The following is an 18,838-nucleotide window of genomic DNA, read 5'->3' as shown; positions in this document are numbered from 1 at the left end:
TCATAAGATGAGGTTGACATAGAAATTTCCAAATAAAGTGCACACCCAATATACTGAACTTAATATACAAACAACTTGCATTTATATAGCGCATTTCACGTCAGCAAATGTCCAAAGACGCTTCACAGGAGAGTTATCGAACAAAATTTGACAATTTGAGCCACATAAGGAGATTAGATCAGGTGATCGAAAATTTGGTCAAAGAACTACATTTTAAGGAGCATCTTAAAATGAGCAAAGACAGGCAGAGAGATTTAGGGAGGGAATTTCAGAGATTTGGGCCCAGACAGCTGAAGGCACAACCACCAATGATGGAGCAATTAAAATTGAGGATGCGCAAGAGGCAAAATTGGAGGAGCACAGAAATCTCAAGCATGGTAGAGCTGAAGGAACTAAGAGAGATAGTGAGGAACAAGGCCATAGACGGTTTGAAGACAAGGACGAGATGAAGTAAATGAAATATTTTAAAGCATTCAAGAAGCTTAAAACTCATTTCCATGAAGCATAACTGAATATTGTTTTGAAATAAAAAATGGAAGCCAGTAATTTTCTCCTGATGCCAATCATCTTGAGATAAGTTGGTTTTTCCTCAAAGAGAGCTGCCAAGCAGCTGCCCAATCTTGGGAAACCAAGTGCTTTTAGTCTCTAATTCATTGCAGAATGTGCCCAGTCAAGTTTCCCACAGCAAGCACCTGAGCAGTGGAACAGGGTATAAAAGTCAAAATTGTGCTCCTCATCTCAACCGCGCATGAGCAAAAGAGATCATCTGCAGCATATATAATGTTACTGAGTGCAGTTTTTGTCTATCAAACATGAACAGTCTCAAAGACACAATAAATTGCACTTATGTTACAACTTGAATGTACTAAGATGTCCCAAGGTGCTTTACAGCAGTGCAATCAGACTAAAAACAAACACCACTAAGTCAAAGACTAACATAAGACAGCTGACCAAAAGCTTGGTCAAAGAGATAGTTTTTAAAGGAGTGTCTAAGAGCAGGAGAGAGGTGACGAGGTTGAAAGAGAAACGCCAAAGCTGAGGGCCTAGACTGAAGGCACAGCCACCAAAAATAGGGCAAAGAATGTTGAGGACGCACAAGAGGCCGGAATTGGAGGAACACAGATGTCGGAGGGGTGTAGGGCTGGAGAAGGTTAGAGCTGAGGGTCAAGCTGACAGAGTGATTTTAACACAGGAATGAGCATTTTTAAAATGGCTCCCAATCCCTGAACACCTCCAATGTGTGCCACTGAGCACAGGGGTGACAAATGAACAGGACAAATTATAATATGGGCAGTTGAGCAGTGAATAAGTTCAAGTTTAAGATGCATTAAAAAGTCAGTTATTACTCACTATTTTCCTTTAACCTGGAACTGTAAAAGTGAAGCCTTTCAATCTTGAAAAGCAACTGAACTCTAATATCGGACTTGTGTCTGCTTACAGTAATTTGGCTTTGCGGTCTTAAAAGGATGGCTCAACCTGAGCACAGCTTTAACTTCACAGAACAATAGTACTTCGTCAATTGCATGTTTAGCACTCCTGCTGTTATAAAACATATCATCCAACTGACAATGAGCAACAGCAATGTACATCCCTGATAGAAGTTGAAATAATTTACACCTTTACTTGCAATCCTGGGACTAAAAGTCATGGCTCGTATTTTGTGGGCAATGGTGAAGCGACCTCTGTGTCATGGATTTCTTCTTTTCCAACATCAGTTTGAATATGGCACCAAATCAAGCAGATCTCCAAGAGCCCAGCAACACTGATGTTATCAAGCAGTTTAAGTAGCCAATCACATTGAAGTATTCTCAGAGAAAACCAGGATATAAAAATAACTGAATCCCTTCACTTTTAATTTTAAATTTTACAGATAGTGAAATAAATGATTGGGACATACACATGGGATTAAGGTAGAAGCTAAAATATCACAAACTTAAAAATTATTTGTGCAACAGTGGAAATTCTCATCCGTTCAATGATTTCTGCTTGACTGGACTGTGGGGGAACTTCAACAGTGCACCCCATGGAGAAGACCAGACTCACTGACAGCAACTTCTGGATTTCCATGCTTAGCGGTGCATGTGTCGGTTTAAGAGGAGTAATTACAATAATTACTAATGCAAAATTCAAACCATTGTGTTCAACTCGAGGTGCAATACTGCACTGAACAACTGTAAATTACAACGTTACAGCAAAAAGACATAGTATCAGGCTCAGAGCCTCAGTTTAACCTCTCACCTGAAAGACAGCTTCAAAAATACACTATTTCCTCAGTACTGCATTGTACTGGCATTCAAGTTGTGCTAGGATCATCTCTTGGGGTTTGAACCCATGGCGAATGATAACAATTTCATCAGTTAATCCAGTAAAAATGTTATCCTCATATACAGTCTTGACGCATTCATAACAAGATTCAAATATATGCAAATTATGAATAAGTTCAAAGATATAGCTGTATACAGATACGAAATTAGTTCTCTGCAATTAGTTTCTCTAATCAGATAAATTTTAAAAAATTTCACTCTATGTTACTGAATGGAATTCTACAAAAGTATCTTTCATCCTTACATATTTCAAAACTTTACTCAATCTCAACGCGAAAACCCATGACAGTTAAAATCCTCGAGACAAAGTTATGGCACCAATTATGACACACACAGAATTCTTACTATTACTGATAGCCAAGAATACCTGGGGTTTCCTCGCAGTGCAGCATGATGAAGAGCATTGAAACCATTGTTGTTGGTGATTGTTACATCTGCACCAGATTCTAGCAGTACGGACAGCATATCATCACGTTTTTTGCTTATTGCATCATGAAGCGGTGTGTCACCTTCAGAGTCCTGCAGAGATAACAAAACAGAAGTTTGTGCTTTGGAGGGGAGTGCATGTGTTATTGTGACTAGGCAGCTACAGACTGTAGAAAAATATTAAAGTAAGCTTTATGCTCCTTCACAGAATACTTTGTCAAGCTATAGTAGCACAGTGGTGCAGTGGTTAGCACCGCAGCCTCACAGCTCCAGCGACCCGGGGTTCAATTCTGGGTACTGCCTGTGCGGAGTCTGCAAGTTCTCCCTGTGACTGCGTGGGTTTTCACCGGGTGCTCCGGTTTCCTCCCACAGCCAAAGACTTGCAGGTGGATAGGTAAATTGGCCATTATAAATTGCCCCTAGTATAGGTAGGTGGTAGGAGAATGGTGGGCATGTGGTAGGAATATGGGATTAATGTAGGATTAGTATAAATGGGTGGCTGATGGTCAGCACAGACTCTTAGGCCGAAGGGCCTGTTTCAGTGCTGTATCTCTAAATAAAATATATAGTCTGAGTTAATAATCTAATCTAGATATCATATAAACAATATTGAGATTTACCAAAAATATAATCACTTTTTTAAAAAACTTGAATAAAAGCCCAACACAGAATTGTAATTTACTCAGCTGAATCCTTAGGCGTTCATGGTATTTTGCTTAGCAGCAGATTAGCAACAAGCTTTTAATCTGATTTGGAGAATATTGTCAACTTAGAACACCTTTATGGTTTGCTAACTCAAAATTACATTATTCATAACTGTCAATTATAAATATTAGAATTTAGAATTAGCAAATCACAGAGCATTTCTTTTGGAACATTGAGTACCATTCAGCGCTCAAAGGTAGACTCGTGAATCCCGAAGGCTGTTTTTTTTTAAAAAGGAAAGCTTTCAAAACTGGCTGATATTTTCTTTAACATTGTTTAACTTATGTCAAGACCACAAAAGTCTTCAGAAAATAAATATAATAGGCGTAATTATTGTTGGTGTATTCGTAAATTGAAAAGAATGATGCAAATATACCAGCAATTGTTCCTGCATAAAATAATACATCAAAGTGCCTGTATGAGAATTTAAGACTGTTAATATGAAATTCCCTTAATTCTTAACTTTGATTCCTCTCTTCATGCAGACATGATCCTTGGGCCATGTACCAATAAACCTTCCTTTCACACTGTTCTTAAACCAGTTGCCAAGAACTGAGATATATTTAGCATTGCTCAAATAAACCTGCCTAAAATGAATTTTATTTGCAGTTTTATTTTCTTAAATATCATAAGTTTTAGAACTATTAAAAATTGAATTTGAAAGCTTTACAATAAATACCAAGAGGTGTAACCCAAAAATGGTCAATTAGTGAACTCTAATCATTTACTCTAATCAATTTGAACATCTAGGTCATACGCTCCATTTCTTACCTGGAGACTGGGATGGCATCCAAGATCTAGCAAAGTCTTAACAACTTGCAAATGACCTTTGTTTACAGCAATGTGCAACGGTGTCTGCCTTCGCTTATTCCGAGCATTTAGATCTGCTCCTCCTCTGTGTAAAACATCAATAACTGCTCCTTCATCTCCAAACGATGCATGGTGAACAGCACGGTCCCCATCTTTATCCTATAACGAAAAAGGCCCAATAACATGCGCACGGCAAAGAAGCTTTGTACTATACTGCAAAAAACAAACTGGTACCTAGTACTTCACCTGTTTCAACCACTGCACATTATTCTGAATTGGTTTCATTTCTTCAGTGATCTTTCAATATGTACAACAGCAGCCAACTCAAATTCCACTACATGACCAAAATGAAAATTTAATCAAGATTTCCCTGAACAAATTCAAATCCTGTGCCGATTTCTTATGATCTTATAGTCAATCAAAGTTGTGTGAAACACTAAAACGGACATCTCCAATTAGTTCAGCACAACAAATGCAGTCATACCAACAGTAACAACTAATGCCGTTACATAAACAGATCAAACACAATTTCAAAAGCAAAACAAATAGTCCTTATGAATTGAACACAAATAGAAGTAAGCCATACAGTCCCTCGGGGCTGCTCCATCATTCAGTAAGATCATGGCTGATCCTTGACCTCAACTCCACTTTCCCAATCAATCCCCATATGCCTCAAATCCCTTCATGCCCAAAAAGCTATCAATCTCAGCCTTGAATACACTCATTGAGCATCCACAGTCCTCAGGACAGAGAATTGCAGAGATTCACAAAGCTCTGAGTGAAGAAATGTGGCCATCCCTTATCCTGTGACTAAGCCCCTGAATTCTAGATTCTCCAGCCATGGGCAACAGCTTCTCAGCATCTACCTTATCAAGCCTTCTCAGAATCTTATAGATTTCAATGAGATCACCTACTGAATCTATGTTGCATTTCCTCTAAGACAACTATATCGTTCCTTAGGTATACAAACAAAAAACTTGTTTTTTTATTCATTGATGGGATGTGGGCGACGCTGGCCAGGCCAGCATTCATTGCCCATCCCTAAAACTGTACCCAGTACTCCAGTTGTGGTCTCACCAAGCCCTGCACAACTGCAGCAAGCCTTCTTCACTCTTGTACTCCAACCTTCCTGCAATAAAGACCAGTAAACCATCTGCCTTGCTAATTGCTTGATGTACCTGCATGTTAACTTAGTATTTCTTGTACAAGGACACCCAAATATATCATAACACCAGCATTTAATAGTTTCTCACCATTTGAAAAGTATTGTTTTTCTATTCTTACTACCAAGGCGAATAACTTCACAATTCCCCATATTATACTCCATCTGCCACCTTCTTGCCCCTCACTTCACTTGTTTATATCCCTTTTCAAACTCTCTGCCTTCCTCACAGCTTGATTTTCCACCTAGTTTTCTATTAACAGCAAACTTGGACACATTACACTCTGTCCCTTCATCTAAATCATACAGTTAAAGAGTGATACAGAACAGAAAGAGGTCCATCGTGTCCATGCCGGCCATCAAGCACCTATCTAATCGAATCCCATTTTCCAGCACTTGGCCCGTAGCCTGTATGCTATGGCGTTTCAAGTGCTCATCTAAATACTTCTTAAATGTTGTGAGGGTCCCTGCCTCTACCACCCCTTCAGGTAGTATTTCCCAGATTCCCACCACCCTCTGGGTGAAAAACTGTTTCCTCAAATCCCCTCTCAATCTCCTGCCCCTTACCTTAAATCTATGCTCCCTGGTTATTGACACCTCCGCTAAGGGAAAAAGTTTCTTCCTATCTATGCCCCTCATAATTTTGTATACCTCAATCATGTCCCCCCTCAGCCTGCTCTGCTCTAAGGAAAACAACCCTAGCCTAGCCAGTGTCTCTTCATAGCTGAAATACTCCAGCCCAGGCAACATCCTGGTGAATCTCCTCTGCATTTTCTACAGTGCAATCACATCCTTCCTATAGTGTGCTGCCCAGAACTCTACACAGTACTCCAGCTGTGGCCTAACTAGCATTTTATACAGCTCCATCATAACCTCCCTGCTCTTATATTCTATGCCTCAGCTAATAAAGGTAAGTATCCCATATGCCTTCCTAATCACCTTATCTACCTGTGCTGCTGCCTTCAGTGATCTATGGACAAGTACACCAAGGTCCCTCTGACCCTCTGTACTTCCTAGGGTCCTACCATTCATTGTATATTCCCTTGCCTTGTTAGTCCTTCCAAAATGCATCACCTCACACTTCTCAGGATTAAATTCCATTTGCCACTACTCTGTCCATCTTACCAGCCCATCTACATCGTCCTGCAATCAAAGGCTTTCCACCTCACTAGTTACGGCACCACCAACATTTGTGTCTAAATATCATCATAAATATAGATTATGACAAGCTGAGGCCCTAGCACTGATCCTTACAACATCTCACTAGTTGCCAACCTGGAAATGACTCATTTAATCCTACTTTGTTTTCAGTCAACCATCCTCTATTCATGCTAATATATTACCCCCAGCCCACGAGTACTTATATTGAGCAGCAACATTTGTGTGGCATCTTAATGAATAACTTTTGAAAATCCAAATATACCACATCCAGTGATTTTCCCTTTATCTACACTGCTCGTTGCATTCTCAAAAAATTCTAATAAATTTGTCAAGCACTAATTCCCTTTCATAAAACTATGTTAACTCTGTCTAATCATATGATTTAAGTGCCCTGTTACTACTACTTTAATTATTGAGGCAAGGATTGAAAAGCAGCATGCAATATTGAATTTTCTTTAAAAGATTGTCAAATTGATTAAAAGAAATAAACAAATCTGCAGAAAGTTCAGTAAGGTGTAAAGCAATAATTGGGTAATTCAAGTCTCTCATTTACAACTCCATAAGATAGATTGGGAGAGCACATCTGACAGGAATTTGAAATGAGAGGGATTTACAGAATGCTTTCAAGAATCTTTTCTCAATCAATACATAACAGAAAAAAAATCTAATAGTCGACTTGGTTCTGGGTAATGAACTGAAATAAATTAGCTCAGCAACATGAATTTGAAGAAAAATTAGGGCTGAATGATCATAATATAATTAGCTTCAATGTTAAAATAGAGAAAGGAAAATAGAAATGAAAAAAAAAGCTGACTGATTGGCTAAGAGAAGAAACTACAGAAGAACGAAAATGACTTAACCAAAATAAATTGGAGAAGAGAGTTAACATTGCAGCAACAGTGGGAAACAGGAGTGGGATTGTGGAGTACCTTCCAAGAACAATCCAGTAAGAAAGATTTATCTCCATCCAAGGTTATAGCTCAATGGATAAACAATCTGATTCGAATGCAACCACTACACTCGACACAGGTGATTGGTGTACAGTTGCATTAGAATCTTGAAGTAGATGGGCTAAATACAAAATCAAAAAGGTCATGATAACCCCGTACAAAATGATCATTGCATCACATCTGGAATACTGTGCAGTTTTGAATTCTGCACAATGTGTGTGAGAATTGTAACAGCCCTGGAAAAAAAGACAATGCAGACACTCCACGATGATACTAAGGTTGATAAGTCTTGAATTATCTGTCTTTCCTCAAGAGCATACTCTCAAACTGATGATTCAGGGGGAATTTGATAATGTTTAAAATGGTACAAACAAGCAGACAAGATAAAGACAGATATTTTCCACTGATAGTTAAGACCATAACAAAAGAGCATGATCTTAAGAGAATCACAAAATGGGAAACATTTTCACATAGTTATTTGGATATGGAATGCTTTGCCACAATTAATGATCACACAACTTTTTTTTATTCCTTCATGGGATGTGGGCGTTGCTGGCAAGGCCAGCATTTGCTGCCCATCCCTAATTGCCCTTGAAATTGACCACAGTACTCAAACGGGTTCTAGATAATTAAAAATAAAACAGATATTTAGAGAAAGCAGAGAAACAGGACTGCAAAAATATCAAACTACGTAAAGGCCCTGACTTCAGCGCAGGAAAGAAGGGCCAAATTACCTCTTTTTGCATGAAACGGATTGTGTATAATGAGTGGCAGTGCAAAGCATGGCTGCAATATAACCAGCGATTTAGATCAACAACAGAACAAATGCAAAGATGTCGATTTAGCCACCAAATACAGTTGAGCCTCAATAAACGTTCACCATGTTACTAGGACTGTTTTAATTAGGGGAAAATACTATTCCATTTGTACACATACACCCTCATTTAGCTCGAAAAACAGTTTGAACTGTGAACCTTTTCAAGTAGTACTGTAGCTCAACATTTGTTGACAGGAAGCATAATTAACAGGGCAGGATAGGTGGCTCTTTAATTCCCAAAAGTGAAGTATTCTGCCATCAAGAACAACTCCTTCAAAATGGGTCATGGAAGAAAACCTATATGGCATAAATCCAACGTAGGTCCATTTACTAATCTCATAGTACTTTACACTACAACAGTAATTACACTTCAAAAGTAATGCTTTGGTTATAAAGCACTTTGGAAAATTCTGATGTCGTGGAAGATTCTACATAAATACAAGTCTTCAGATTTCTTTTTATTACTATTCTCTTGGCCAATGAGTGCTGTTTTCTCTTTTCTTGCACCTAGTATGTGATGTGTTTCCTCATATAGGAACATAAGATCATTCAGCCCTTCAGGCTCGCTGCTATTCTTTCAGATCATGGCTGATGGGTATCCTAACTCCATTTACCCACCTTGACTCCACGCCAGATACCTTCACACCCTTGACTAACAAAAAAAAATCTCAGATTTAAAATGAATTGAGCTAGCACTTACTGTTTATTGTGGGAGTGTATGCCACAAATCCACCACCCTTTGTGCGAAGAAATGTTTCCTAACTTGTCTCCTGAATGGCCTGTCTGATTTTAAGGTTATGTTCCTTTGTTCCATCAGGAGAACTGTATCTAACCTTTCAATTCCTTTCAAAATCCTAAAAACATCAATCAAATCACCTCAACCTTCTGTACTCTTGGGAGTACATGACTGGCTTATGTAATCTTCTCATAATTTAACACTTGGAACATTCTGGTAAATTTGCACTGCACTCCCTCCAAAGCCAATATATCTTAAGGTGCAGTGTCCAGAACTGCACTTATTACTCGAGGTGGTCCAAGCATGGCTTTGTATAGCTGAAGCAAAACTTCCTTTCCTTCATTTTTTACCCTTCTAGATATAAAGGCTAACATTTCATTAGCCTTTTTCATTTTTTTTTTATATACCGTATCGCTACATTAGTGGTCTGTGCACACGGAGCCCGAAATTTCTTTAGACTTCCATTGTTCCTAGCTTTTCACCATGCAAAAATAAATGCTCAGATCAATCCTTTCTTTCTTGCTTCTGATATGTCTTCCTCTTTCCTCAACCGAGGATTCCCCCCACCCCCCAACTGTGGTGGACAGGGCCCTCAACCATGTCCAGCCCATTTCCGCCTTCACCCGTTCCCCTCCCTCCCAGAACTGCGACAGGGTTCCCCCTGTCCTCACTTTCCACCCCACCAGCCTACAGATCCAAAGGATCATCCTCCAACATTTCCACCACCTCCAACATAATGCCACCACCAAATGCACCTTCTCATCCCCTCCAGTTAGCATTCCAAAGGGATCATTCCCTCCTTAACACCCTGGTCCACTCCTCCATTACGCCAGAGACCTCATCCCATTCCCACAACACCTTCCCATGCAATCCCATGAGGTTTAATACCTGCCCTTTTACCTCCTCTCTATCCAAGGCCCCAAACACTCCTTTCAGGTGAAGCAGCAGTTTACTTGTACTTCTTTCAATTTCGTATACTGTATTCACTGCTCACAATGCCTACTTAATCTATTAACAACTTTTGGTATATTATGCTCCCGTCCACACTACTTACTATGCCACCCATCTGTGTCATCGGCAAACTTGGATATATGACTCTATTGTGTTATGTCGGGCATTAATATAGTGAATAGTTGAGACCCTAGCACAGATCCTTCTGGGACCCCACTAGTCACTTCCATGTAATTTGAGTACATACCTATTATGCCTACTCTGTTGTCTTCCACCAGTCAACCAAGTGAACAATTTGCCTTCAATTCCAGGAGCTTCAATTTTAACCAACAGTTTCTTGTCTGCAAACTTATCGAATGCCTACTGTAAGTTCATATCAGCTACACCCATAGACATGTCCTTTGGTTACTTCCTCAAAAAATTCAATTAGGTTTGTTAGACATGCCAAATCCATATTGGCTCACTCTTCAACTCAAGTGGTCGGTCACCTTGCCCTTAATTATTGGTGCATCATCCAAGGCTCAACTGGCAACACTACCGTCCGAGTCAGAAGGCTGTGGTGGGTTCAAGTCCCACTCCAAAGACTTGAGCAGAAAAAAATCTACACTGACACTTCAGTGCATTACTGAGGGAGTGTTGCATTGTTGGAGGTAATGTTTTTCAGATGATACATTAAACTGAGGCCTCATCTGCTTCCTCAGCTGGACATAAAAGATCCTATGGCACCAATTCAAAGAAGAGCAGTGGAGTTATCTCTAGTGTCCTGGACAATATTTATCCATCAATCACCATCACAAAAACAGATTAGTTGGTCATCTGTCAAGGGTAGGTCATAAGCTTCCACAGAGAGCAGTGGAGGCTGCGTTATTGAGCATATTCAAGGCTGAGTTGGACAGATTTTTGATCTACAAGGGAGTCAAGGGTGATGGGGGGCAGGCAGGAAAGTGGAGTTAAGGCCACAATCAAATCAGCCATGACCTTAGTGAATGGCAGAGCAGGCTCGAGTGGTCGAATTACCTACATTGGCTCCTATTTCTTATGATCTCAAATTAGAAGGAAGTGGTCAATAACACATTGCTGTTTGTGAGAGCTTGCTATGCGCAAACTGGTTGCCATGTTATCTGCACTACAACAGTGACTTCACTCCAAAAGTACTTCATTGGCTGTAAAACACTTTGGAATGTCCTGGGGTCATGAAAGGCACCATATAAATGCAAGACTTTTTTTTAATAAAAGATTCCAATAACTTTCAAAGAACGGATGTTAGACTAACAGATCTATAATTTTGTGGTTTCCAATCTGAAGGGACAATCTTGAATTCAGAGCACTTTGGAAGATTTTAGTCAAAGCAATTTCCTCACTTACTTCATTTAAAACCCAAGGTCCTGGGGATTTGTCTCTTTAGTGCCACTATTTTTTTCTATCTTAGTTTAACTTTGATGAGTTCCAGTCTTTGATTTATTAAGTTTCCCAGGAATGTCAAGTATATTATCCTCTTGCTCTACTGTGAATTCTGACACTAAATAATAGTTCAAGTTATTTTAATTTGAAACATTGTCTGCATCTGTTTTTAAAGCGTCCATATTACTCAATTATCCTTTATTTTCGAACATAATTGTAAATTCTGTGTTAATCTTGATACCCCCTTGCAAGTTTATTTTCCTATTCCCCATTCGCAACTCGTACGATCTTTTTGGTCTTTCTTTCCTGCTTTTTACAACTGTCCCTGACCCATGGATCTACACTATTGCTTACATTTTTGCATGCTCTTAACTTGAGTTTTGTTACAGCTCTCCTCTTTTGTCAAGCATGGCTGTTTTATTTGTTATATAGAGTTCTTTCCCCTTAGGGCTATATATTGATCGTATATTAAGCTAAATTCTTTTTTTTTATAAAACAAGTCCAACTGTTGGTCTGTAGTTTTACCTTATTACAGTTTCGACCAGTTTTCTGTTGTCAGCCTTTGTCTCATCCCATTAAAGTTAGCCTAGAATCTTAATAATTGTTATTTTCTCCTTTTCAAACCCAACATTTAAATCTATTATAATAGGATCACTGTCAGATAAAAGTTCCCGAGATGTTAGATTAACAAAGTCTGGCTCATGCCTCATTATTCAATCTACTATGACCTGCCAGTTTGGTTCTCAAACATATTGCTCCAGAAAACTAACTTGAATGCATACAAGAAATTCTCTGCCTTTCTGACTCGAAGTACTCCACTCTTACTAATTTAAATGAAAATAACTTTCCATTAAAAAAATCTGCCTTTGCTACATCTCCGAATTAATTAATACATTCTGCCACTTCACTGTTGCTATTAGGAGGCCTGTAGGAAACTCCCACTACAGTTTCACATCCTCTCATTGCTCAATTCTAACGATGGAGTCTCTGATGATTGTTTTCCCTAACTGTATCCTCTTAGAAATGTTCTAATAGTATCTTTAATCAATAAGGCTATCCTTTCCATATTTCCAATTTCTCTAGCCTTTCAAAAGGCTGTGGCCTGCAATAAGAATTATGATAAAGCCATTAACGCTCAGCACTATTATGGAGTAAATCAGACAACAACTTCTGGCATCTGCACGAGCACAGTTAAAAACAGAAATCAGATAGTTGCTCTCCGATTTACTTTGTTCCGCCACAAGCTTCACTGCATTGGGACTTGACTGAGACTCGGCCTTGAAATACATGCAAAGGCATGAAGTTCCTGTATTTACTCACTAAACACCCACCTGATACACCAGAAAAAGTCAGGGCTTGTTCATTCAAGTGTAAGTGAATTTTTAAACAACCAGATAAGTTTCAATTACTGTCAAACAACGTCCCTGACAATGAAAAAAGTGTGGAATCTCATCCTTCATATTTAAATTATTCGAGATTTAAAATTGTTTTTGTTTTTTTGTCTCTTACCTCTCTCTTAATCCCATCTTTCCCCACTTTATTTTGCTTTGCGTACATGATTTTACATTGTATTAACTATTACAAATCCTGGTTTAGACTCTGCATGTCTCAGTGAGGATTCTTCAATATGATTGGTTGAAGAAAAACTGTTCCTTGTCCTATTCACGCAAGTCCCAGGTTCCCTGTAGAAGGCGCCATGCTGTTTCAGACGCCCAATAACCATAAACTGCAATTCATAAGTCCACAAAAACTCTGCGGGCAGCTGTTAAATGTAATGAATGACAAGCATCACTCATTGTTGACTGCAAAATCTAGGCCAAAATAACATGGAATAGTCAACTCCCAATCATGTCTAGCTTGCAGCCACGTCTCAACAACGGCCACGTCATACCCTACAAGCAGTATCTGAGCCTCGAATTAACTTCAATTATTTCTTAAATTTTGTACATGGTTTATTTTTTAATTCAGTACATTAGTACATAAAACTCTGAGGAGACCCTAACCTTTGCTTCTGCCCTGATGCTGTCTTTCTCTCACCATTTAACACTCACATTTCTTATTTGTTACTCCTGCTATAACTTCAACTGCAGTACATCAAGTCACTGTGATCTGAACGCTGCTTGTATCGCTCTTTAAAGAAATCTTTGAACGAGTGTTTTTACTGTTGCTCTGACTAAGCCCCGCCACCCCCACTCCATTTATTTTAAACTAATCCCTTTTACCACCCTATTTACCCTTTCCACTAGGACTTGGGCCCAGTCCTTCTCAACAAAGTGGAATGCCTCCTTCCCACCACTGCTTAAACCACTTGGTTATCTTCCTGATCGATTTGTTCCTATGCATATATGCACATGGCTTGGATAATAATTACCACCCAGGAGGTCCTGCTTTTAAATTTAGCTCCAATCTCCCAATACTGTCTTTGCAGGAGCTCCTGCCTACTCTTAGCTATGTTGTTGGTCTCAACATGGACACAGCAACTGGATCCTATCCAGATATCTTAATAGTCATTTTGAGATGTCCCTTACCCTGACACCACGTAGGCAACATTCCATTTAATTTTCTCAACCGTGATTCCAAAACATGCTAGCTATCCTCCCATATGATCAAATCCCTCAGATCTACAAGATTACGCTTTTGCTCCTTCCCTCATTAGACCATCTCCTGCTTCTGGCAATATTTCCTGCCACCTTTAACCTCAGGAGTAGCAAGCACCTCAAATCTGTGGGATAGGACCCGTGACTGCGGGGCTTCATGCATTACCTTTTCTAGGTTCCCTCTATGCTCCTGACTGTCATGTACTTGCCTTTCTGCACCTGTACATTCCAGAGTTGTGACTATACTATCCAGTGACCAGTCAGTGCCCGTAGCCACTTCATGCTCCCGGCTCTGTGTCTATAGCTACTCCATACTCCCAGATCCCTCTCACCTGCTTCATACCCTCAGGTCTGTGCTCTCGTTGCTTTATACTTGCGCTGTCAATGCACTTCAAGTCTGCACTTAAGAATTGCTTTTCAGCCTCCAATTTAAGCATGAACTGGTGTGCACTGGCTTTATCCTTCCTTCCCTTCTCCTGCTGGAATGCTTTTCACCTGGCTGTTTACCAACTTGCTGCTTTCACCAGCTCTCTTCTTTTGGCTTCTAGTTTCCCCACTAAATAATTTATTTTCTTCTTTCTAACAGATTTCTAAATATGTGCCCACAGTAACCGCTGATGTTTGCTTCTGATGCCTTACTGAAAAATGTACACTTTAAACTAACAATTTGGTCTGTTATTGATATTAATCTCACCTTAACTACCAAGTGTTCCAAATTGAGCCTACTCTCAACACTTGTTAGCGTTCTCCACAAAAAGGCAGCATAAGTCTCCTGTTAACTAAAAGATGGGGCAGAATGAACAAAACAATGGAGTGGGCAATTGCAGAGAATGACTGGTGAACAGATATTCACTCACACAATGTTTGTTTACCTAGGACCTGTTAATGCTTTGATCAAGTACAACTCAATTACACCCAAGGCAAGACTCTCCATCCTGATATAGTTAGATCCAATAACCTAACCTGCTCCCACAGACTATACATCTTCAGCCTCAATTCTGAAATTGGGCTAAGGGAAAACAGCTTCCATTTTACCTCTCGTTATTTCAAAACTCTATGGAATAAAATCTAAAGGGAAGTTAGGGATTGGCAATAACTGCTGCCCTTGCCAGCGACTCCCATACTCCATGAATGAATTTTAAACAAGCAGAACTCTCCCTTGTCACAGTTAATAAATTAACTTCTCATTTTTTTTTAAATAATGAAACCGAATATGCCAGAGATAATATGCTGACTTCAAATCTGAACAAAGCACCAATAGTCCCTTGACCAGGAGATTCAATGAAGATATACCACTGAAGTTTTTGTACCAAGTAATTTCAGATTGCTTGACCTTTTGGCCATTTAAGGACAACACCCAGGTAGTGACCTACTGTTAAAACCACAAAGTTGCCTTATAATACAAATCAAATATCATATCCAAATAATAAAAATAGATATCTAATCAAGCCAATCATTTTTTTCTGACATATTCCTATTAATCCAGCCTTATCATCACATTAGCACATCTTGCTGCTCCCAACTACATTCTTTTAATCAGTACAAAAATCTCTATTTAGCAGCAAGTTCTCCTCGACCTATGTTGATTTCAGGCATTTATATGCCAACCATCACTCTTTTGTGATCATGTCTAATTTTTAAACCAAAGGGTTATTACTTGTTTTTGCAGCACCATGTGCACATGTGCCATGCAGCAATTCAATATGGCAGGTCATAGGTTTAGGGCTGATGCTAGAATACAAAATACTATGAGCAATCATTTATATAAAGATCAACAATTTAAAGAATTTCAAGAACCTACCTCAGCTTCTAAATCAACACTGTGTTTGAGCAGAAGCTTCAGAACATCCACATGTCCATTCTGGCTGGCTGCCTGCATTGCAGTGTGTCCAGCACACTGACCATTCACCTGCAGGTTTAACACAATAAAAACAATTATTTTCATTTAAGTTCATAAAGACCGTTCTACCCCAACTCTAAAATAACACTTTCACCTTGAAAGCAGCTGTAAGACAAATTACATTATGAAAAATGAAGTTCAATATGGAACAGTAAAACAAGCTGTTGAAAAATAATAGCTTGCTTCAATCTATTTTTGGAGTTATATTTGGCTGCTTTAAAATCATTCAGATACATTAAATTAAGCACTTGAAAGCAGCTCCCATATTTATTCCTTTGATGTGCAGCAACTGTTAAAAAGCCAAATGCAACAGCCATTCTGTGCCAGGAGCATTGTCCAAACTGCAATGAAAGAAATTACCAGTTAATTGTTTTGCGGTCTTGCTTCCCAGAGTTATATTGACCAGGACAGAGGGTGAACTTCTATTCTTCCACAAATAGTGCCCAGGAATGTCGAACACCACCGGGTAGTGAGAATTTGGTTAAATATCTCACTCAAAGGATAGCAGCTCCAATAAGGCAAATGGCCTGTTTTTAGTACCGCACTGAACAATCAGGTCTAGATTACAAAGTCAAACCTTGATACAAGGCACTAAAACACACAAATTTATGACCAGAGCAGAAAGCACAAACAACTGAGCCAAGCTGGCATCAATGGAAAAGATCGCCATGGTCACCTCCACTAGTTCTTCTTCTTTGGCCTACTTGTCTCGAGACACTATGGGCAAGCACCTGCAGGTGGTCAGTGGTTTGTGAAGCAGCGCCTGGAGTGGCTATAAAGGCCAATTCTAGAGTTTAGTTTAGTTTAGAGATACAGCACTGAAACAGGCCCTTTGGCCCACCGAGTCTGTGCCGACCATCAACCACCCATTGATACTAATCCTACACTAATTCCACATTTCTACCACATCCCCACCTATCCCTATATTTCCCTACCACCTACCTATACTAGGGGCAATTTATAATGGCCAATTAACCTATCAACCAGCAAGTCTTTGGCATGTGGGAGGAAACCGGAGCACCCGGAGGAAACCCACACAGGGAGAACTTGCAAACTCCACACAGGCAGGACCCAGAATTGAACCCGGGTCGCTGGAGCTGTGAGGCTGTGGTGCTAACCACTGCGCCACCCAAAGAGTGACAGACTCTTCCACAGGTGCTGCAGATAAAATTGGTTGTCGGGGCTGTTACACAGTTGGCTCTCCCCTTGCGCTTCTGTCCTTTTTCCTGCCAACTGCTAAGTCTCTTCGACTTGCCACACTTTAGCCCCGCCTTTATGGCTGTCCGCCAGCTCTGGCGAACGCTGGCAACTGACTCCCACAACTTGTGATCAATGTTACAGGACTTCATGTGGCGTTTGCCGACGTCTTTAAAGCGGAGACATGGACGGCCGGTGGGTCTGATACCAGTGACGAGCTCACTGTACAGTGTGTCCTTGGGGATCCTGTCATCTTCCATGCGGCTCACATGGCCAAGCCATCTCGAGCACCGCTGGCTCAGTAGGGTGTATATGCTGGGGATGTTGGCCGCCTCGAGGACTTCTGTGCTGGAGATACAGTCCTGCCACCTGATGCCAAGGATCCTCCGGAGGCAGCGAAGATGGAATGAGTTGAGACATCGCTCTTGGCTGACATACGTTGTCCAGGCCTCGTTGCCATAGAGCGAGGTACTGAGGACACAGGCTTGATACACGGGGACTTTTGTGTTCCGTGTCAGTGCGCCATTTTCCCACACTCTCTTGGCCAGTCTGTACATAGCAGTGGAAGCCTTTCCCATGCGCTTGTTGGTTTCTGCATCGAGAGACAGGTTACTGGTGATAGTTGAGCCTAGGTAGGTGAACTCTTGAACCACTTCCAGAGCGTGGTCGCCGATATTGATGGATGGAGCATTTCTGATATCCTGTCCCATGATGTTCGTTTTTTTGAGGCTGATGGTTAGGCCAAATTCGTTGCAGGCAGCCGCAATCCTGTCTTTGAGTCTCTGCAGACACACTTCAGTGTGAGATGTTAATACAGCATCGTCAGCAAAGAGGAATTCCCTGATGAGGACTTTCCATACTTTGGTCTTCGCTCTTAGACGGGCAAGGTTGTACAACCTGCCACCAGATCTTGCGTGGAGGAAATTCCTTCTTCTGAAGATTTGAACGCATGTGAGAGCAGCAGGGAGAAGAAGATCCCAAACAGTGTAGGTGCGAGAACGCAGCCCTGTTTCACGTCACTCAGGATAGGAAAGGGGTCTGATGAGGCGCCGCTCCACTAGTGAATCCCAAATAAACAGTAGAGACGAAAAATTTGATTTTCAATGAAAATTCCCAAATCCAGGACCTGAAAAGGCACAACTTAATATTTTAGCATTGTTTCATATTGAACTGTACCTATTGGTCAAACGTGTACTCCATAAAAACAAAATCAGAATATGTTGGGTCCTAAAACTTGAATATGATATTTTACCTATTTATGTACCTGTTGTTTTCATATTACTTACATTAGCATTGTGATATGCAACAGGCTGATGTGGCACTTTCATCTAGAATAAGTTGGGACTTGATAAAGCTCGACATAATAATGAAACTTTAGAAAATGTCAACAGTCAACAAACACTGGCACCACTCATGGTGCTCAAATTAATTGATTCACCAACATACAGCACAGTGCCTTGAAATAAGAAATCACAGGCCGAAGAACTCACTGTATGGGGAACTCGAATAACAATCATCCTAAATAAAGTTTTTCAAAAACATACATATTCAACATAGAGCAAGCAGACCAAAGCAGCTCCTGCACAAATTCTAGAAGTTGACTATACAGCAAAATTGGCTCATGTATCAGAACAGGTAGACAGAGATTCTGCAAGTTAGGGAATAAGGAATCTAAAACAGACAACGGAAACTTTAAAAAGG

General features: G+C 40.1%; 1 protein-coding gene across 2 annotated transcripts in view; it reads right to left on the bottom strand.

Moving 5' to 3' along the window:
- mib1 (MIB E3 ubiquitin protein ligase 1) overlaps positions 1–18,838 on the bottom strand; it is a 201,635-nt gene that overhangs the window by 116,627 nt on the left and 66,170 nt on the right. For both annotated transcript variants that reach the window (XM_068032142.1, XM_068032140.1), the window contains exons 10-12: positions 15,842–15,949; positions 4,227–4,424; positions 2,692–2,843 (exon numbers count right to left, since the gene is read on the bottom strand). In XM_068032142.1, coding sequence (XP_067888243.1) covers positions 2,692–2,843; positions 4,227–4,424; positions 15,842–15,949 — 458 coding nt within the window. The remainder of the gene's footprint in view (positions 1–2,691; positions 2,844–4,226; positions 4,425–15,841; positions 15,950–18,838) is intronic.

The sequence above is a fragment of the Heterodontus francisci genome, chromosome 5 (assembly GCF_036365525.1).
Source record: "Heterodontus francisci isolate sHetFra1 chromosome 5, sHetFra1.hap1, whole genome shotgun sequence".
In the NCBI taxonomy this organism is placed as follows: domain Eukaryota; kingdom Metazoa; phylum Chordata; class Chondrichthyes; order Heterodontiformes; family Heterodontidae; genus Heterodontus; species Heterodontus francisci.
This window is presented reverse-complemented; position numbering and strand designations above follow the sequence as displayed.